The 19,300-nt window shown below is 47.4% G+C and overlaps 1 protein-coding gene across 1 annotated transcript in view; it reads right to left on the reverse strand.

Moving 5' to 3' along the window:
- kcnh7 (potassium voltage-gated channel subfamily H member 7) overlaps window positions 1-19,300 on the reverse strand; it is a gene marked incomplete at both ends in the record, with an annotated part of 441,898 nt that overhangs the window by 95,146 nt on the left and 327,452 nt on the right. Inside the window, one exon of the mRNA XM_084311424.1 lies at window positions 6,412-6,611. Coding sequence (XP_084167550.1) covers window positions 6,412-6,611 — 200 coding nt within the window. The remainder of the gene's footprint in view (window positions 1-6,411; window positions 6,612-19,300) is intronic.

Below are 19,300 nucleotides of genomic sequence, written 5' to 3' on the forward strand. Positions count from 1 at the left end.
GCAGCGGGGGCGGACAGCTTAGAGGCTGTGTTGAGCTGGCACCGAGCGGGGATTCCCTCGCCTACTCTCCATCACGTCCGATGGAAACTGAGGATTACATGGAGGGCATTCTTGTTCGAAGCTCCGGTGGAGACAGAGCACTCTCCCCCTCGGGGAGTGGCAGAGGGTGCTGTGTCTTCCTGGAGAGCCTCGTACTCCGGGACTGGGTTAAAGTCTCCACCCCCAAGACGAGATGCCCTGCTATCAGCCGCACCGGATGTTGGCTCCCACTTATCCTATGGAGACAGTGAGTGTAGCCTCCCAAACGCGAGGGATGAGAGCGAAGTGGAAGAAGGTGTGCAAAGGGAGTTGCGCGCCTTGTTCCCCGAGTTCATGACGGCAGCCGCCCGTGCCAACGGTGTGCCGCTGCCGACGCCACTGCCGGCACCTGTTCCCGATGACATGATAGGTAATCTCTGGCAACGCCGTCCTGTGAGGGAGGCGGGCGTTGTCTGCCCATTCTTCCCATCAATGGAGGCTTACGTGGCACAGGGACAGGTAATTCCCTGTATCGTCGGCCTTACCTCCACCTACGTGCCTTTCACGCGGGTGGTGAGTTTGGTCCAGGGGTTGAAGGAAGGGGTGCCTCGATTTGATAGCCCGATGGCATCCATTATTTGCCCCGAGATGGTGTGGGAGCCGTTAAAAAGCAGTTGGCTATGTGGAGTGACCAGATATTCATTGCCTCGACCCAGAGCCTGGCTGCGACCTCCAACATCGCTCAGCTGGTGGGGTGGTACTGGACGACCACCAGAAGTACCTCCACGCCCAGGCGACGGGAGCCATCCTGCATCTCTCGCGGCTACAGGCGATAGCCAAGGCCAGATTAAGACTTCAGAGGCCCCTGGGGCAGATTCTTGTGGAGGCCCCCCCACACACACATACACGTGCACGCACGCACATTGGCGTTTTTATATGTCACTTTAAAAAATATATAGAATATTTAGAAGTGGTGGGCTCTGAGGGCCAAGCTAAAAGGACTTTGATCACCCCTGCCCACTTTGACAACCTAGGATGGCTTAGAGTAGACGACAGAGTACAGCAACTTGCAATGGGCCTGGTCTACAAGATACACTACACGACCAAGGTACCCATGTACATGTCAAAATACTTCCCAAAGGTCAGTGAATACCACAATCACAACACCAGAGGGAGCTCCACAAATCATGTTAAACCCAGATTCGGCTCAAACAAGGGACTAAACACGTTTCGCAATTATGCCACATCAATGTGGAACGCCCTACCCAAAGCTGTAAAGGAATGTGAATCACTACCCACTTTCAAAAACACTCTCAAAGGACACCTACGGGAGACTGCAATTCGAAACTGGCCCCTGTAAATGTCCTAACACAACCCCCTCCAATAAGGTAAATGACCAAGTATGGTTTTGTCAATATTCCAATGTACAGTTTTGCTTGTACAGTTGTACAGTGTCCCCCACCCACCCATCCACCCCTCCCACCCACCAAACCACCTCCAATGTACAGTCCCCCCCACCCCTCCAATCCCACCCCACCTACCCAACCTCCTCCAATGTACAGTTTCTACGTCAAATGTATATACTCTCTTTTCTGGACTCTTTTCGTATCACAAACAGTACTGTATTTGCAAATCTGGTATGTCATAAATGTATAGATGTAGCAGTACTGTCTATCTGTATGTCATGTATGTCATATGTGTTATGATGAATTGAAAATGGGGGACCCTGATGTAAACAAGACGAAAGTCTTTCTCTGGTCTGCATCCCCTTAACAATTATTGAGCTGTACTGTACTGTACTGTACTGTACCCATTCTACAATCTGTTAATAAAGTTTTCAATCAATCAATCAAGAAGAGAAAAGAAACACATCATGTTTAGATGGGGGGATGGCGCCATCCTCAAGAAGAAAAAAAACATGCACACACTTTGGAGACTAGAATATAATATTAGAATAGTAAGCTTACTTTTACGTGAATGTCAATTTTAATTATAATTAGGGAAGGGAGGGGGTTGAAATGTGTTTTTGTCCTGTGTTACTGTCTGTCTGTGAATGCATGAATTAATGAAAATTGTATTTAACAGATTGCAGAATGGGTACAAATAATACAGTACGGCTCAATACACACAATTGTTAAGGGGATGCAGACCAGAGAAAGACGTTTGTCTTGTTTACATCAGGGTCCACCATTTTCAATTCATAGTGACATGTATGACATGCACAACATATATGACATCATGACATTTATGGCATAGGGACATACATGACATACAGGTATATAGTACTGTTACATTTGTGACATATATGATATGCAAATATACAGTACTGTTACCCATAGATCCTGACAGAGTATATACATATGATGGGGAGGGGACTGTACATTAGGAGGGGGTGGGTGGGTGGGAGAGAAATATACATACGGTGGGGAGAGAATATATACATTACATACGGTGGGGAGGGGACTGTCTATTAGGTGGGGGTGGGGCTGTATGTATGTATGTATGTATGTATGTATGTATGTATGTATGTATGTATGTATGTATGTATGTATGTATGTATGTATGTATGTATGTATGTATGTATGTATGTATGTATGTATGTATGTATGTATGTATGTATGTATAAAAGAAAAAAAATACAATAGAAATATTGACTGACGTTTCTTAGGCGACTCTTTCGAAGTTGGTTAAGGTTAGAGTATGGAATCAGGGCTGGTGTTCTATCGCCCTGCTCTAAGACAAACTCTAACCTTAACCAACTTCGAAAGAGTGCCTAAGCTTAACCGGTGAAAGAAAGAGGCATCACGCGATTGGCGCTACCAGAAACGTCAGTGGCCAATCAGAGCGCAGAACGCGAATGCAGAACTGGAAATCCGTTGGTAAAAGTATTCAGGCGTCGGGGCTGGGATGTGGAGATGCAAGTTTTGATTTTTTATTGCTGTTTTTACCTCAAACGGAAAACCTCCAACTCTTATGAAGAGGGGAAAAAATACTCAAGATTAGCCACTTGCAGACGGCAGGGTGTGACGTACTGTATATTTTAGTTGATGAAATATTTTTGTTGACTAAATATTTTAGTTGATGAAATATGTTTTCATTTCAGTATGACATCGATCTCCAAAATAAGAAAAAAAATAAAAATAAAATGTGGGGCCTCTAGTGACGAGGGGCCTCCAAAAATAAATAAAATAAAAGTAAAAAAAAATATTATACTAATTTGGGGCCTCTTGTGACGAGGGGCCTCCAAAAGGCCTCTAGTGACGAGGGGCCTTAAAAAAAAAAAAAAATTAAAGTAAAAAAAAAAAAAAAAAATTAAAATTTTTGAGGCCCCTCATCACTAGAGGCCCACGGGCCGCGGCCCGGACGGCCCGGTCGTTAATACGGCCCTGGCGATAGCTGCGGGGAAACAGCGTGCCCTGGCCACTCTGATCCAGCGCCACCTGTGGCTGGAGCAGGCGGCGGTGACGGATCAACAGAGGATCCCCCTCCTCATGGCCCCCCCTCTCCCACGCTGGGCTCTTTGGCTCAGCGATGCAGGAGATGATGTCAGCCTGCAGGGACATGGAGGAGCAGCGGTCCGTCCTCCAACCCCACTTCCCCTGGCCCGACACCACCTCGACCGGAGGCGTGAAGCGGAGGCAACGCCGGAGCAGGTCTTCGGCCGTCGCCACCACCACTGCTGGCCCTACCAGTAAAAAGCCCAAGAGTGGAGGAGAAGAAGTCGCCACCACCGCTGCCACCAGTCATCCTGCGCCCGGGGGGAACGGTAGGGAACAACGTGGCCAGGCGGCTCCCCAGCACCATCCCTCCGGGCCAGCTGCCCGTGTGGGCAAACGGCACCCTGCCCTGCCCACCCCCCCCCAAATATGATTTTGTTTATTAAATAAAGGGTCCCTCTTGAAGAGGGACTATTTTTTTGTTAACAAAACGTGTGTTGATTCACTGTATTTTGGGGGATACGACATGTGCAATTTTAGACCCACAGCTAAGAATGCTGGGGTTGCGTTCTTGCTTGGAGAGTTTGTGCAGTTTTCTCTGAAAATTTACGTTGGTCGCTATTGTGTATAACTTAGCAAGGCCTGTAGTTCTAGCATAGCCAAGGGCTTATGTCCTTCTCTCTACTTAAGACAGCATTCTTTCTTACGTGAGTAAAGGTGAACTTGGGGTTTTATTGTATGATGAGAGTTGTGTGTGTTTCATGTAATACGTTTAGGTAAACGTAGCATTGAGTCCACAACTGTTATGGGCGTTAGCTTACAGAGTTGTACATATGTAGCATATGAACCGAGGACCTTTTGAGTCCCTCTCTTTAGTCTGATATTTTTTGTTAGCTTAAGGGTAAAGATAAAAATAGCGGGTGGCAAGTTTTTCGCACATAAGCCAGAGCCGTGGGATAAAACCCGTTTTTTACACAAACAAGGTTATCGGCTGTGGCTGGCGTACATGATGTAAAGCTATTACCCTAGCAGGTATATGTGCTTTCATGTAGCGCGCTGTGCAACGTGTGTCACGGCTCTGCCTTTTTTTATTGCATTGTATCTGGGGTGAGGTGTTGAGAGGGGTGGACAAATCCCCCCCCCAGAGTTGTACATATGTAGCATATGAACCGAGGACCTTTTGAGTCCCTCTCTTTAGTCTGATATTTTTTCTTAGCTTAAGGGTAAAGATAAAAATGGTGGGTGGCAAGTTTTTCGCACATAAGCCAGAGCCGTGGGATAAAACCCGTTTTTTACACAAACAAGGTTATCGGCTGTGGCTGGCGTACATGATGTAAAGCTATTACCCTAGCAGGTATATGTGCTTTCATGTAGCGCGCTGTGCAACGTGTGTCACGGCTCTGCCTTTTTTTATTGCATCGTATCTGGGGTGAGGTGTTGAGAGGGGTGGACAAATAGACTAGGTTAGACTCGAGGGCTCACGTACATCTCTGGGGGGAGATGACGGAGTAGATCAAAACATTGGCAGGGGGGTCTCACGCCCGTTAGGTGGGCCACCGGGAGCAGTGCGTTCGCGTACTGACCATCTTGGTGGCGCCCTCTGTGATGTTTTGGATCGACACGCGTACCTACCCCCAGAGATGTTAGGTGGGTTGGTCCTTCTCAATTCGTTTTTCACCCCTCCCTCCCTGCTAAACCGGGGATGGAAGGGCGCTGTCGGGGAGGCTGTTTCTGTCAACTCCTCTATGCATCCCTGTGTAGGTCCCGGTCCTCCAGGCCCAGGTCGGGCCTCCCCCTCATTGACCTGTGACCTGAATTAACCCTTTTTAAACCTGAAACACTTGAACTGCATTGTATAGCCTGTGTATACGCGCAGTTATGTTTCGGGGTTTCTTAGTGGGTTAAGGGAGCAACCACTTTCTGTTAATAAACATAGGGGGGTGGTTGTCTCCCCGGTGTGCTGGTAGCAGAGTCGACTCTCTGGTTGAGCCCGGGTCAGACCCCGGCTGCCCGAGAGTATGCCCCCGCATCTTTCATGACGTCTGCCAATTGTGTCAAACTCTTTCTCTGAACCTTGACCCCGCGGGATTAATAAATTGGCAGGGTCAGGGTTCGTGGTGGAATCTGTTCACTGGCGGAGTTGGCTAACTCCGACTCCGCGAGGTTCGTGGCCCCATGAGATTGTGACATGGTGCACGGCATACCGAACACCCTTTCCGCCGGGATACTGTTCTTACAGTAAGCCCCTTAGGTGCCTGTCTAGTCTGCAGTGCTCCGGGCGCAGGTCGAGTTCTGCTCTTAAGACCTGTCGACCTGGATTGAGGGATCAACCTCCTTGGAGGGTTGTCTCCCCGGCGTGCCAGCTGGCCCCACGACATTGTGGGGGAGAAGCCTCCTTGGGAGCGCTTCGGGCCGGCGTGCCAGGGGGAGAGGGGCCTTCACCTATTTTAGGCCCTGTCCGATACGCTGGCGATGTGAGGGGTGGTGTCACCAGTGACCGATCCTCCCCGGTATTCTGATGGTTGTAGGGGACCTCAGCGGGTACATCTGTCGGGCTTTCCGCTCTGCTCCACTCTTGTGTTCCAATAGAGCAGAGCGCAAAGCTATACGAAAAATAACAAAGGTTATCCTATAACCCTAGTTATTTGAGTATAGCGAGCGCTCTGCTCCAACTCACTGAGGACCCCACGTGTCTTCCGTTTCGGTGGTGAAAGACTGGAGAAGGAGCTGGTAGTATGGCCATGACCCCGCTTATATATGAGCGGATGTGGGAGTGGTCAGGCAGGTGGGTGCGTACACGTGGTTGAACGTTTTCATGATAGCATATGATTAAAGGGATAGTTCCAATAGAGCAGAGCGCTCGCTATATTCAAATAAATAGGGTTATAGGATAACCTTCGTTTTACTGGGTGTCGTGTCTCGAGGTGCGGCCAGGATAACTGTCACTGTCACTCACCGTGTTCATGTCGATGCCGTTGGTGTAGGTCCAGGAGTGCTGGAAGTACTCCTCCAGGCGCTGCCTCAGCGGGTTGGGGATCTGGTGGAAGCGGATGAACTCCTTGACCCGGAGCATCTGAGCGTGGTAGCGCGCCGTCCCCGAGTACAACCTCTGGATGATGGCCGACACGTTCCCAAAGATACTGGCGTACATCAGGGCTGGAAGGCGGTGAGGGAACGGAACAGGAGGTGAGTCGCACATCAGACCATAGTGCAGGTAGGATAGGTAATGTAACCGAGGGGATTTTAACCTGAGATCCACAGGCGGCCGCACTAACCAGCTGAACTAAGCGGTCCGACCCGTTAGCAGGTGCTGGTTGACTGCGACCGACTCGTTACTAGTGTAGTATTATTTGGTAACCATAAATCCACATCCTGCCTGAAACTTGTGTTCATACAGATCTTATAGAAACAGTCAAAGTGTAACAGTTGGAAATCAAATATACTGGGAGCTACTGAGAATGACAAAAGAACATGTCTCCTTCAAGCAGCTGTTTACTAGGAGGAACTAGGTACAGGATTACAACAGAATCTGTTTATACAGGGTGTGGGGGAAGCAGATTGGAATGTGAGAAACAGTAGGTGGGTCAATAAGAACGGTTTACAATGGGTGTGGGTCAGCAGCTAAAACAATGAGATGACCACATCACATGAAGCCGTTATCTCATGCCCCGAGGCCTGGGGAACAGGCGGCCAGGTCAACTGGTCTGATTACTACATGTTGAGACAGATGCAGAGGAGGAGCGAAGCGTCATTATTTCAGTAACTCAAGTACACTTTCTATACTTAAATTAGCTTACAATGAACTGCAAATATTCCTGTGATGTTGTGGTAATAATCCTGAATCTAATGATATGAAATATGCAATGTTTATGATTAAGAATCACAGAGTTTGAAATTAAGCCACTTCTGAACTACATTGGAAAATACTCAAAGTGCTGAATACTAACTGTATAAAATACTCAAAGTGATTTAAGTTAAAAGAATATGATTAGGAAACTATATAAGTGGAATTAATGATAAAAGACTGTGATTCTGGTCAAGTATAAAGCTGTTTTGAGTTTAAAATGGTAGCTATGTGTTCATCTGGTTATCCCCGATTCAAAAATATACATCTTGAATTGTAAAACAAAACTATAAAGTAAATTTAGACAGTAAAGCTATTCTTTGATTGGAAACAAAGGAGAACAGCTATTGGGCTCCAAAGGACAGCCCTTAGTTCAAATTCAAACTTAGAGAGCCCGTGATTGGAGGAAAACATCTTCTTGACGTCACTCCTGTGACATCACGCAGACACTCCAGGCTGATTGATAAAAAGGGGGGTGCTGTGACTGTGAAGGAAACACAGAAACGGAACAGACACAAGAACACACCGCACCTTCACACAGAGGACGGCGCGAGCAGAGGAGAACACGGAGACGGAGAAGAAGCTTTTGGAACGAGAACACTGTCTTTGTTATCAACAGAGAACAAAGACAACTCAACAACTACCATTCTTTAATCTACTTTCTTAGTCTAGTTTGGATCACAGACGGCATAGTGTCTAGTGATCCGACTATAGCGTTCTTTATTTTAATTGAACCAGAATCATTGTTTACTTGTTACTTTGAATTAAAAACAGATGCTGATACAACTTCTCCTTTTCATTCTCCTGTTCCTCCGCCGTGAAGCAAGGCCAGCTTTCTGGTCTTTGAAAGTAGTACAAGGGAAGTAGGACGGACAATCACAACGCAGAGGGAAACAGCTGGTTCTGTATAACAGAACCATTCACCCTTGTAACTTCACTAGTAATATTAAATTAGGGCTGGGACTTTATCGCATTAATTTCGATTAATTAACTACAGAAAGAATTCAAAGTAAAAAAATTGATGCATTTAATTGCATGATGATTTTTCTTTATTGTGTAAGAATGTTACCTTTCAAAGGAGACCAGACTCATGCATGTGCTATAAGTATAAAGTATAATAAATCGCAAATTAATTTTTTTCTTAGTCTGGTTTGTTCACTGTTCTGGAATGTACTTGAAAGTACTGCATTTTACTTTTACCTCGAAAGTGCTTGAGTTTACAAAAGGTCCTTTGTGCAATATATATATTATTCCTAAAATTGCTGCACTTTGTTAAATACAGGATTTTGCTGCTTAAACGTATGTATAATGTATATTCATTGATTCACATTCAGATAAGAAATCGTCTACATTTACATTTAGTCTGCAGGAAGGGTACAATTCTTTCAGCTGAGTAACAATGTTCATCAAACAGTGTTGAGACGTGGGTGCTGCAGTGTTGAGTGCATAGTAGTAGAGACATGTTAGTATAGTAGGTAGTAGTAAAGACATAGTAATATAGACGAGGAAGATTCATTAGTGGAGGTAGAGTCTGGGTGAGGCTGGGCCGCATCAAATATTCCACAAAAAAAGGGTTTCAAGTATTCAAAAAAAAAGTACAACTGATCCAATCTTCTCAATCTTTAGCAATAACATTTCAGAACATGAACAGTTCTTCAGAACATGAACGGTTCTTCAGAACATAGGCTTCTCAGTGGTGTCAGTGGACTCATCCATGCAGCTATGGAAATGCACTGTGCATTTTTTTATTCTATCACAAAGCTGTTTAATCAAATCACCAGCCAGTATTTCAGTTATTCTGGTTGCTGTGCGATCTGAGGGGGATTTGCTTTTGTTTGCCTTCAAACATGGTCTCCGTCACTTCAGTCATACATTATTTTATTATGTATGCATCAGAGAGAATGGCTTCTTGTGTTTAGCCAACACCCATGCCACTGAGTGAGGACTTGGGTGTAGGGCTGGGCGATATGGCCTAAATATGATATCACGATATTTTCTGACCTTTCGGCGATACACGATACACATCACAATGTTTTTCTTTTTCCCCCCAAACAATTCATTATGAGGCTTACCAAGACAGTATTTGAGTTTGCAAGCTAACATTAAAGACAAAATAAAATACCCATGCATTTAGCATTTTTATATTATATATTAGATTTAGATTATTGGATTATTAGATTATATATTGCATATATTTAGCAATGAGATATTATATGATTTAGATATGAAATATGATTAATTGAAAATGGGGGACCCTGATGTAAACAAGACGAAAGTCTTTCTCTGGTCTGCATCCCCTTAACAATTGTATGTATTGAGCTGTACTGTACCCATTCTGCAATATGTTAATAAAGTTTTAAATCAATCAATCAATCAATCAATAAATAGCATTTTAGCATTTTTATGAAACTACTGTATTGAGGAATTGAAAATGGAGGACCCTTATGTAAAAAAGCCGAAAGTCTTTTTTTGGTCTTCATCCTCCAGTCAGTCCACTGTTGTTGTATTGAGCTGTACTGTATTGTACCCATTCTGCAATCGTTAATAACGTTTTCATACATTCAATCGTTCAGCCGGCAACAGAATAATTTTGATTGACAGTCGAGTCTGCCAATTACGTCACAACGCTTGCACCCGCCCTGCTGTTCTTAGCACCAATCGGCAAGCGTTATGCGTTTTTTACTTTCTGCTCTGTCCGCCATTGATTTTGACGAGAGCTCAGCTCAACGACAACAACAACAGCTCCCCGCGGCCGACGAGTGATTACCAGCGCACCGCAGCATGACTAAACGATAATGATTTTACTGCAACGATTGTTATAATAAAAGCCTTTCCTGTTATGGTTTGTAACCGACCCCAATCGCACAACACAAGACAGGTATGAGAGTAAGCCAAGAACTGGGCATTTATTGAAACACACAGAAAACGGCACTGTCCCTTTAAGGGAGAACACAAATTACTGGATAACAAGAATGGGAAAAGGTACAGTGCCTTTAAGAGGCGAGCTGGCTAAGGGGAAGGCTAAGGGAAGGCTAACGGAAACAGGGCCGGGGCAAGGGACAAGGCAGGAACAGGGAGGACTAGGAGGACTGGACAGGGAGGACTAGGAGGACTAGAGAGGGGAAACAGGGACAGAGGCCCGCGGAGGCGGGCTGGGGACAGGGAGGACTAGGAGGAAACAGGGTAAAGCCTTGGAACAGGGCGAGGGCTGGAGCTGCTTAAAGGGACAGAGAAAACAGACAAAGCCTGGGATACAAGCATTAATGAATGTTGCTGCTCTGCAGCTTCTCCCGGGATGGATTGTCTGGGGAAGCAGAAGGTGACGTCAGAGCCGCTCTGCAGATTTCTCTCGGCAGATCTCCGAGGTGGTAAACGGGACCGAGAGGAAGAGAGGGAGCGGGTTAGCTCAGAGTACAGTTGGGAACAGAGCAGGTGACAGGAGAAGTGACATGTCCCAAAAACAGAGTAATCCAAGTGACTGAATCTTCTGTGTAAATAAACACTGTGAGCGAAGTCCCAAATACAAATCCAAGAGATTACATCTTCGGTGTGTATACACACAGTGAGCGATGTTAAGGCCAAATACAATCCCAATGAATAATCCAAAAAGCTGACGCTGGGTGAGTGACAGTCTGACAAAAAGCAGGATATCTTCAGTGTCTTTAAACACACGAAAAACGAATAGGATCCAAGACAGTCATAAAAACTCACCCAGGCGCTGTGCGTAAAGAGGGCAGGATCAAAAGGGCGAGCGCGTCGCCACGGGGAACGGGGTGTCCAAGCGGAGGTCTGAGTGGTGCGCGACTGCTTGGAGTACGCGCCGGTACGGAGGGCGCATCTGGCGCGGAGGTCTGAGTGGTGCGCGTCTGCTTGGAGTACGCGCCGGTACGGAGGACGCATCTGGAGTGCGTCTGAATGCGCGTCTGGAGTGAAGAGCGCGTCTGCGCGGAAGAGCGCGCCGGCTCGGAGAGACGCATCCTCCCGTAGAGTATTAGGAAGCGATGCGCGTCTGGAGTGAAGAGCGCGTCTGCTGCGCGGAGGTCTGGATGCGCGTCTGCGCGGAAGAGCGCGCCGGCTCGGAGAGACGCATCCTCCCGTAGAGTATTAGGAAGCGATGCGCGTCTGGAGTGAAGAGCGCGTCTGCTGCGCGGAGGTCTGGATGCGCGTCTGGGCGTCTACTGCGCGGAGGTCTGAATGCGCGTCTGGGCGTCTGCTGCGCGGAGGTCTGGATGCGCGTCTGGACGTCTGCTGCGCGGAGGTCTGAAGTGGAACACTGGAATACCTCCCGTGGAAGTTTAGAGAGCGCAGTCCAGTGTCTCCTTCAGGCAAACGGAGACAGGAGGCGAAGGCTAGAGTGCATCTCACACCGGAGATGAAAGCAGCATAACAGACAGAGAACCTCCCGAAGGAGTCTTGGTGATAGAGATATGATACGGAATGATACGGGATGATACGGGATGATACGGGATGATACGGGATGATACGGGACGACCCGACAGGAACTGAGGGGAGAGCGAGGTACTTAAAGCCCACAGGGGAACTAATTAGAATGCACATCAGGTGCGTGAAGGTAATTGATACTTGAAACTAGAAGTGTGTGTTCGGCACCAGACCAATCAAACACATAATGACAGGTAGTCCAAGGGTGTGGTTGCTGAAGAGCAAACGAACGCGAGGGTGGGGGCTAGTGAGGTGAGGAGAATGCAATTGATTAACAGAAAACTAAAGGAACAGAGCGAGTAGGCTTAAAGGAACAGAGCGAGTAGGCTTAAAGGAACAGAGCGAGTAGGTGAGCAGCGGACAAAACCTCACAGTACCCCCCCCTCCACGGGAGCCACCCGGCGACCCAAAAATACAGACAGAGTGGCAGGGGACAAAACAAGGCAACAAACAAAAAGTACCGGGCCATGCTAGCAGGGGAAGCCACAACAAAAGTGGGGCTAGCAAAAGAACAGGGTAGCTGAGGGGTAACCAGGGTAGCAGAGGGGTAACTAGAGGAGCTGAGGGGTAACTAGAGGAGCTGAGGGGTAACCAGAGGAGCTGAGGGGTAACCATGGTAGCTGAGGGGCAAACTAGAGGAGCTGAGGGGGAACTAGAGGAGCACCGGGAAGGGGCTAGCAGAGGGAAAGGGTAGCTGCCAGGGCACAGATAGCTACAGGGCCTATGCTAGCCGTACTGCTACATTGACAAAGAGGCTGCGCTAGCTGCCGGAGCTAGGCTAGCAGACAGGGCTGGAACAGGGGCACCGGAGAGGGGAACAGGGAAGGGGCTAGCAGAGGGAAAGGGTAGCTGCCAGGGCACTGATAGCTACAGGGCCTATGCTAGCTGTACTGCTACATTAACATAGAGGCTGCGCTAGCTGCCGGAGCTAGGCTAGCAGACAGGGCTGGAACAGGGGCACTGGAGAGGGGAACAGGGAAGGGGCCAGCAGAGGGAAAGGGTAGCTGCCAGGGCACTGATAGCTACAGGGCCTATGCTAGCAGTACTGCTACATTAACATAGAGGCTGCGCTAGCTGCCGGAGCTAGGCTGGCAGACAGGGCTGGACCAGCATGAGAGAACAAGCTAGCTGGAAGGACAGTCCTAGCTGTGGGGAACTGACCTTGCTAGCTGAAGGGGCAGTCCTAGCAGTGAGAGAAAACTGACCATGCTAGCTGAAGGGGCAGTCCTAGCAGTGGGAGCAAACTGACCTTGCTAGCTGAAAGGGCAGTCCTAGCAGTGGGAGAAAACTGACCTTGCTAGCTGAAAGGGCAGTCCTAGCAGTGGGAAAAACTGACCTTGCTAGCTGAAAGGGCAGTCCTAGCAGTGGGAGAAAACTGACCTTGCTAGCTGAAAAGGCAGTCCTAGCAGTGGGAAAAACTGACCTTGCTAGCTGAAAGGGCAGTCCTAGCAGTGGGAAAACTGACCTTGCTAGCTGAAAGGGCAGTCCTAGCAGTGGGAAAGCTACACAAAAAGTGGAGGCCATGCAGAGGGACCGGGTTAGCTGCCTGGGCATGGCTAGCTACAGGGCCTATGCTAGCTGCAAGGGCTGCATTAACATAGAGGCTGTGCTAGCAGCCGGGGCTAAGCTAGCAGACAGGGGCCATGCAGAGGGACTGGGTTAGCTGCCTGGGCATGGCTAGCTACAGGGCCTATGCCAGCAGCAAGGGCTGCATTAACATAGAAGCTGTGCTAGCAGCCGGGGCTAAGCTAGCAGACGGGGGCCATGCTGGTAATAGAGGCCTAACAAGCTGCAGGGGAGCTAACGAGGCTAACAGGGAAGCAAACAGGGGAGTCAACAGGCTAACAGGGGAGCTAACAGGGGAGCTAACAGGCTAACAGGGGAGCCAACAGGGCTAACAGGGAAGCTAACAGGGCTAACAAAAAAAAAGGTAAACTCAACATACACCGTCTGTGCTGGCTGGGGTCGTCGATTGGTCGGGTCGTACTGTTATGGTTTGTAACCGACCCCAATCGCACAACACAAGACAGGTATGAGAGTAAGCCAAGAACTGGGCATTTATTGAAACACACAGAAAACGGCACTGTCCCTTTAAGGGAGAACACAAATTACTGGATAACAAGAATGGGAAAAGGTACAGTGCCTTTAAGAGGCGAGCTGGCTAAGGGGAAGGCTAAGGGAAGGCTAACGGAAACAGGGCCGGGGCAAGGGACAAGGCAGGAACAGGGAGGACTAGGAGGACTGGACAGGGAGGACTAGGAGGACTAGAGAGGGGAAACAGGGACAGAGGCCCGTGGAGGCGGGCTGGGGACAGGGAGGACTAGGAGGAAACAGGGTAAAGCCTTGGAACAGGGCGAGGGCTGGAGCTGCTTAAAGGGACAGAGAAAACAGACAAAGCCTGGGATACAAGCATTAATGAATGTTGCTGCTCTGCAGCTTCTCCCGGGATGGATTGTTTGGGGAAGCAGACGGTGACGTCAGAGCCGCTCTGCAGATTTCTCTCGGCAGATCTCCGAGGTGGTAAACGGGACCGAGAGGAAGAGAGGGAGCGGGTTAGCTCAGAGTACAGTTGGGAACAGAGCAGGTGACAGGAGAAGTGACATGTCCCAAAAACAGAGTAATCCAAGTGACTGAATCTTCGGTGTATATACACACTGTGAGTAAACGTCCCAAACACAAATCCACGTGATAGAATCTTCGGTGTAAATAAACACTGTGAGCGAAGTCCCAAATACAAATCCAAGAGATTACATCTTCGGTGTGTATACACACAGTGAGCGATGTTAAGGCCAAATACAATCCCAATGAATAATCCAAAAAGCTGACGCTGGGTGAGTGACAGTCTGACAAAAAGCAGGATATCTTCAGTGTCTTTAAACACACGAAAAACGAATAGGATCCAAGACAGTCATAAAAACTCACCCAGGCGCTGTGCGTAAAGAGGGCAGGATCAAAAGGGCGAGCGCGTCGCCACGGGGAACGGGGTGTCCAAGCGGAGGTCTGAGTGGTGCGCGACTGCTTGGAGTACGCGCCGGTACGGAGGGCGCATCTGGCGCGGAGGTCTGAGTGGTGCGCGTCTGCTTGGAGTATGCGCCGGTACGGAGGACGCATCTGGAGTGCGTCTGAATGCGCGTCTGGAGTGAAGAGCGCGTCTGCGCGGAAGAGCGCGCCGGCTCGGAGAGACGCATCCTCCCGTAGAGTATTAGGAAGCGATGCGCGTCTGGAGTGAAGAGCGCGTCTGCTGCGCGGAGGTCTGGATGCGCGTCTGGGCGTCTGCTGCGTGGAGGTCTGAATGCGCGTCTGGGCGTCTGCTGCGCGGAGGTCTGGATGCGCGTCTGGACGTCTGCTGCGCGGAGGTCTGAAGTGGAACACTGGAATACCTCCCGTGGAAGTTTAGAGAGCGCAGTCCAGTGTCTCCTTCAGGCAAACGGAGACAGGAGGCGAAGGCTAGAGTGCATCTCACGCCGGAGATGAAAGCAGCATAACAGACAGAGAACCTCCCGAAGGAGTCTTGGTGATAGAGATATGATACGGAATGATACGGGATGATACGGGATGATACGGGATGATACGGGATGATACGGGACGACCCGACAGGAACTGAGGGGAGAGCGAGGTACTTAAAGCCCACAGGGGAACTAATTAGAATGCACATCAGGTGCGTGAAGGTAATTGATACTTGAAACTAGAAGTGTGTGTTCGGCACCAGACCAATCAAACACATAATGACAGGTAGTCCAAGGGTGTGGTTGCTGAAGAGCAAACAAACGCGAGGGTGGGGGCTAGTGATGTGAGGAGAATGCAATTGATTAACAGAAAACTAAAGGAACAGAGCGAGTAGGCTTAAAGGAACAGAGCGAGTAGGCTTAAAGGAACAGAGCGAGTAGGTGAGCAGCGGACAAAACCTCACACTTTCCATACATCTGTCTGATTGAAAACTTTATTAACAGACCGCAGAATGGGCACGCACAACTCAGCACGGGCTGAGATATGAACAGTAACGCTTGCTATCTATGTCATCATCGGACGTTGCTATGTTTGGGTAAATACGCTGATGTTATTGAACGTGTAACTATATAACGTTAATGCCACAAAACGAATGCCTTTGTTAATAATAAGCAGTGATGGGAATAACGGCGCTATAAGTAATGACGTTACTAACGGCATTAGTTTTTTCAGTAACGAGTAATCTAACGGATTACTCTTCCAATCTCAATAACGCCGTTGCCGTTACTGCAAATAAATGCGGCGCGTTACTATGAATGAACCTGTTTCTTTCATCAGACATATCTGCGCTGAGGGGCAATATGTTCTTCCTTGTTTAGTGCGCAAATTCTCCACTCATCTCTGCAAGCACTGCTCCACTGTCTCTGTCTGTCTACTCTGGTCCAATCACATTCAGCGTCCCGTCAGCGTCAGTCCCCCCACCCACAGTCTGCGAATCAGAGCAGAGTAGGGCGGGTCTTCACGGAATGCATGTTGTCTTTCAGCAGGGCCGAGTCAGAGCGAGTTGACAGCGCATCGACAGGTTGTCTAATCTGCAGGTACTGTAGCTAGTAACCTCATTCCCAGTTGTATCCCCGTGAGATAAATGTAGCTAGTAGCCTAGTTTCGCCAGCAGGCAGTTAGTAGAAATATGTGGCATGTTCAAAGAAAGTAAAAGAAAAGTCGACAGTGAAAATCGCTGCAATTCAATGGTGCATGGACTAAAGAATATGCGTGCATCCTCCCAGCACCAAGCAATTTGAAGCCACTATGAAACAAAACACAGTTATTTTGATGCAGCCTTTCCTCAGAATTCAGTGCTAAGAACCACAAAAATAAATGGAATGAAATCATATCAAGCTGCAAGCAGAATTATTGTTAAAAAAATGCACATGCATTTCCATAGCTGTGGATGAGTCCACTGACACCACTGAGAATGCTCAGTTGCTGGTGTTTGTGAGGTTTTAGTGAGTTTGTTTGTGAGAAGATTGGATCAGTTGTACTTTTTTTTGAATACTTTAAACCCTTTTTTTGTGGAATATTTGATGCGGCCCAGCCTCACCCAGACTCTACCTCCAGCGGCCCCCAGGTAAATTGAGTTTGAGACCCCTGGTTTAGAATGATTCGATTAGATTCTTATATCTGTATGTTGTGTATGTCATAAATGTCATGAATTGAAAATGGGGGACCCTGATGTAAACAAGACGAAAGTCTTTCTCTGATCTGCATCCCCTTAACAATTGTGTGTATTGAGCCGTACTGCTGTACCCATTCTGCAATCTGTTAATTAAAATGTTCAATCAATCAGTATATATTTGTTATTTATTTTTGGTATAGTGCTTAACAAGCATAATTTAATGTTGCCCAGTTGTGGCCTGTTGAGGGGCAATACATATCAAAAGTTCCAAAACATCTATTGTATTTGTATGATCCACTATATAAACATAGTAATTATAATATCTACATACATGGCATTTGATTGGAGGCTAGTCTCACTTTGTCCCACAGCAACATTAAAATAGTTTAGATTTGTGTATGTTGTTTATGTAAAAAAAAAATATTGAAAGTAACGCAATAGTTACTTTCTGAAGTAACTAGTTACTTTTATAATTTGTAACTGAGTAAGTAATTTAGTTACTTTTTGGAAGAAGTAACTAGTAACTGTAACTAGTTACTTTTTAAAAGTAACTTGCCCAACACTGATAATAAGTAGTAACTTTGATGCAGTAGTGTGTGTGTGGGGGCGGCGTTCAAAAGTTTGAACGGGTGTGGACCAGATTGACGCGACACAATCCTCTTGGGCAAAACATCACGATATCCACGATACATTAAAAAAGTGTATCGTTAATGTACCCGATATTTATATAATATCGTCATATCGCCCAGCCCTACTTGGGTGCTTTTTCTCGTTGTGACATAGATTTAACAATAATTCTGCTTGCAGCTTGATATGATGATTTCATTCCATTTATTTTTGTGGTTCTTAGCACTGAATTTTGAGGAAAGGTTGCATCAAAATAACTGTGTTTTGTTTCGTAGTGGCATTTCAAATTGACACTCTTCACAGGAGCTACCGTTTCTTGGCATACAGTATTAGTCACATTGGTTTGGTGCTGGGACTCAGGATGAACGCATATTTTTCAGTCCATTCACCTTTGAATTGCAGTCGACTTTTCTTTTACTGGCCATCTTTGAACATGCCATATTTTTCTGCTGGCTGCCTGCTGGCAAAACTAGGCTACTAGCTACATTTATCTTACAGAGATAAAACTGGGAACGAGGGTACTGTAGATGCGCTGTCAACTCTCTGCTCTGACTCGGACTGAAAGAGACGACACGCATTCCGTGAAGACCCGCCCTACTCTGCATCTGATTCGCAGACATGGAGGTCCCGAACGCATGGAAGTATTGATTGCGCCGTAACGAATCATTAAAAAAATATACCGTTAACTGGAATATGTTGTGCCTTTACACATATGTTGGATTATGTAATTGGTTTGTCATGACAAACTAATACAAAAATAGCAATAGTTTCTCCAGAACATGATTTATAGCCCCAAATGCATTATATTGATGATCAAATACAGTTTGGTAGCGATCGGTGCCAGATGAAAAATTTCAAATGGACGTGCTTCTAGAAGTTTCTACGTATCATCTGATGATGACCGGATGGGCGGGGGATCGTTTATAATTCCGTGGGCAACGTTATACCATTCATCTAATGTGGGTCAAATGTTCATCATAGCAGTTAGTGTCGAACACGGTAATACTACACGCTAAAAAACTCACCCCAGTCTCCGCGGGCTGTTGGGCGATCAGCGTGGGGTAGACAGTTTTCCATTATGGGATGTCGAAATACCCGGTCCATTTCCAGGTTGTATAATAGTATATACGTCCAAATAACGTTGTTTATTGAGTTAGGGCGAGCGATCTATTATCGAGTGTTTCAAGATGGAGTCGCGGGAGCTATAGAGAGTGGCCGGAAGTAATATGGGTGATCACCACTTCATCCACATGACTTCCTGTTTGGCGCTTCTGCCGATCGGCCACCAGATGGCGCTCTTGAACCGCTAGAGGGTTGAGAGGAGGCCAGCACTGTGTCTCAGGGCTGCGGAGGAAAAATATGATTTCGATCACAGATTTTTGAAATATTGATATTAAAGACGAGTTAGGGCGTCCTCGGCAACTTTAGCATGGCTAGGAAAGACGCCTAAACACGTTTTCGGCACTTAAAGTGTTAACGGTATATTTTTTTAATGATTCGTTACGGCGCAATCAATACTTCCATGCGTTCGGGACCTCCATGTTTTGGGGGTATTCATCAGAAAAATCGGATCCGGGATTCGGCTCCCATCAGTCAGGCAAGAACTGCGGGTTTTCAGCCTCTCTCCTCTCTCCTGGAGCTTAAGGGGGAGCCGCGCTCAGCCAATCAGAGAAACGCGGAAGGCGCTCGGCCAATCAGAGAAACGCGGAAGGGCAAGTTGGTTGCCTAAAGTGTTCACGCTGACGGGACGCTGAATGTGATTGGACCAGAGCAGAGTACACAGACACAGACAGTGGCAGTGCAGCCGGACAT

Source organism: Notolepis coatsorum (assembly GCF_963971535.1).
Source record: "Notolepis coatsorum genome assembly, chromosome: 3".
Lineage (NCBI taxonomy): Eukaryota > Metazoa > Chordata > Actinopteri > Aulopiformes > Paralepididae > Notolepis > Notolepis coatsorum.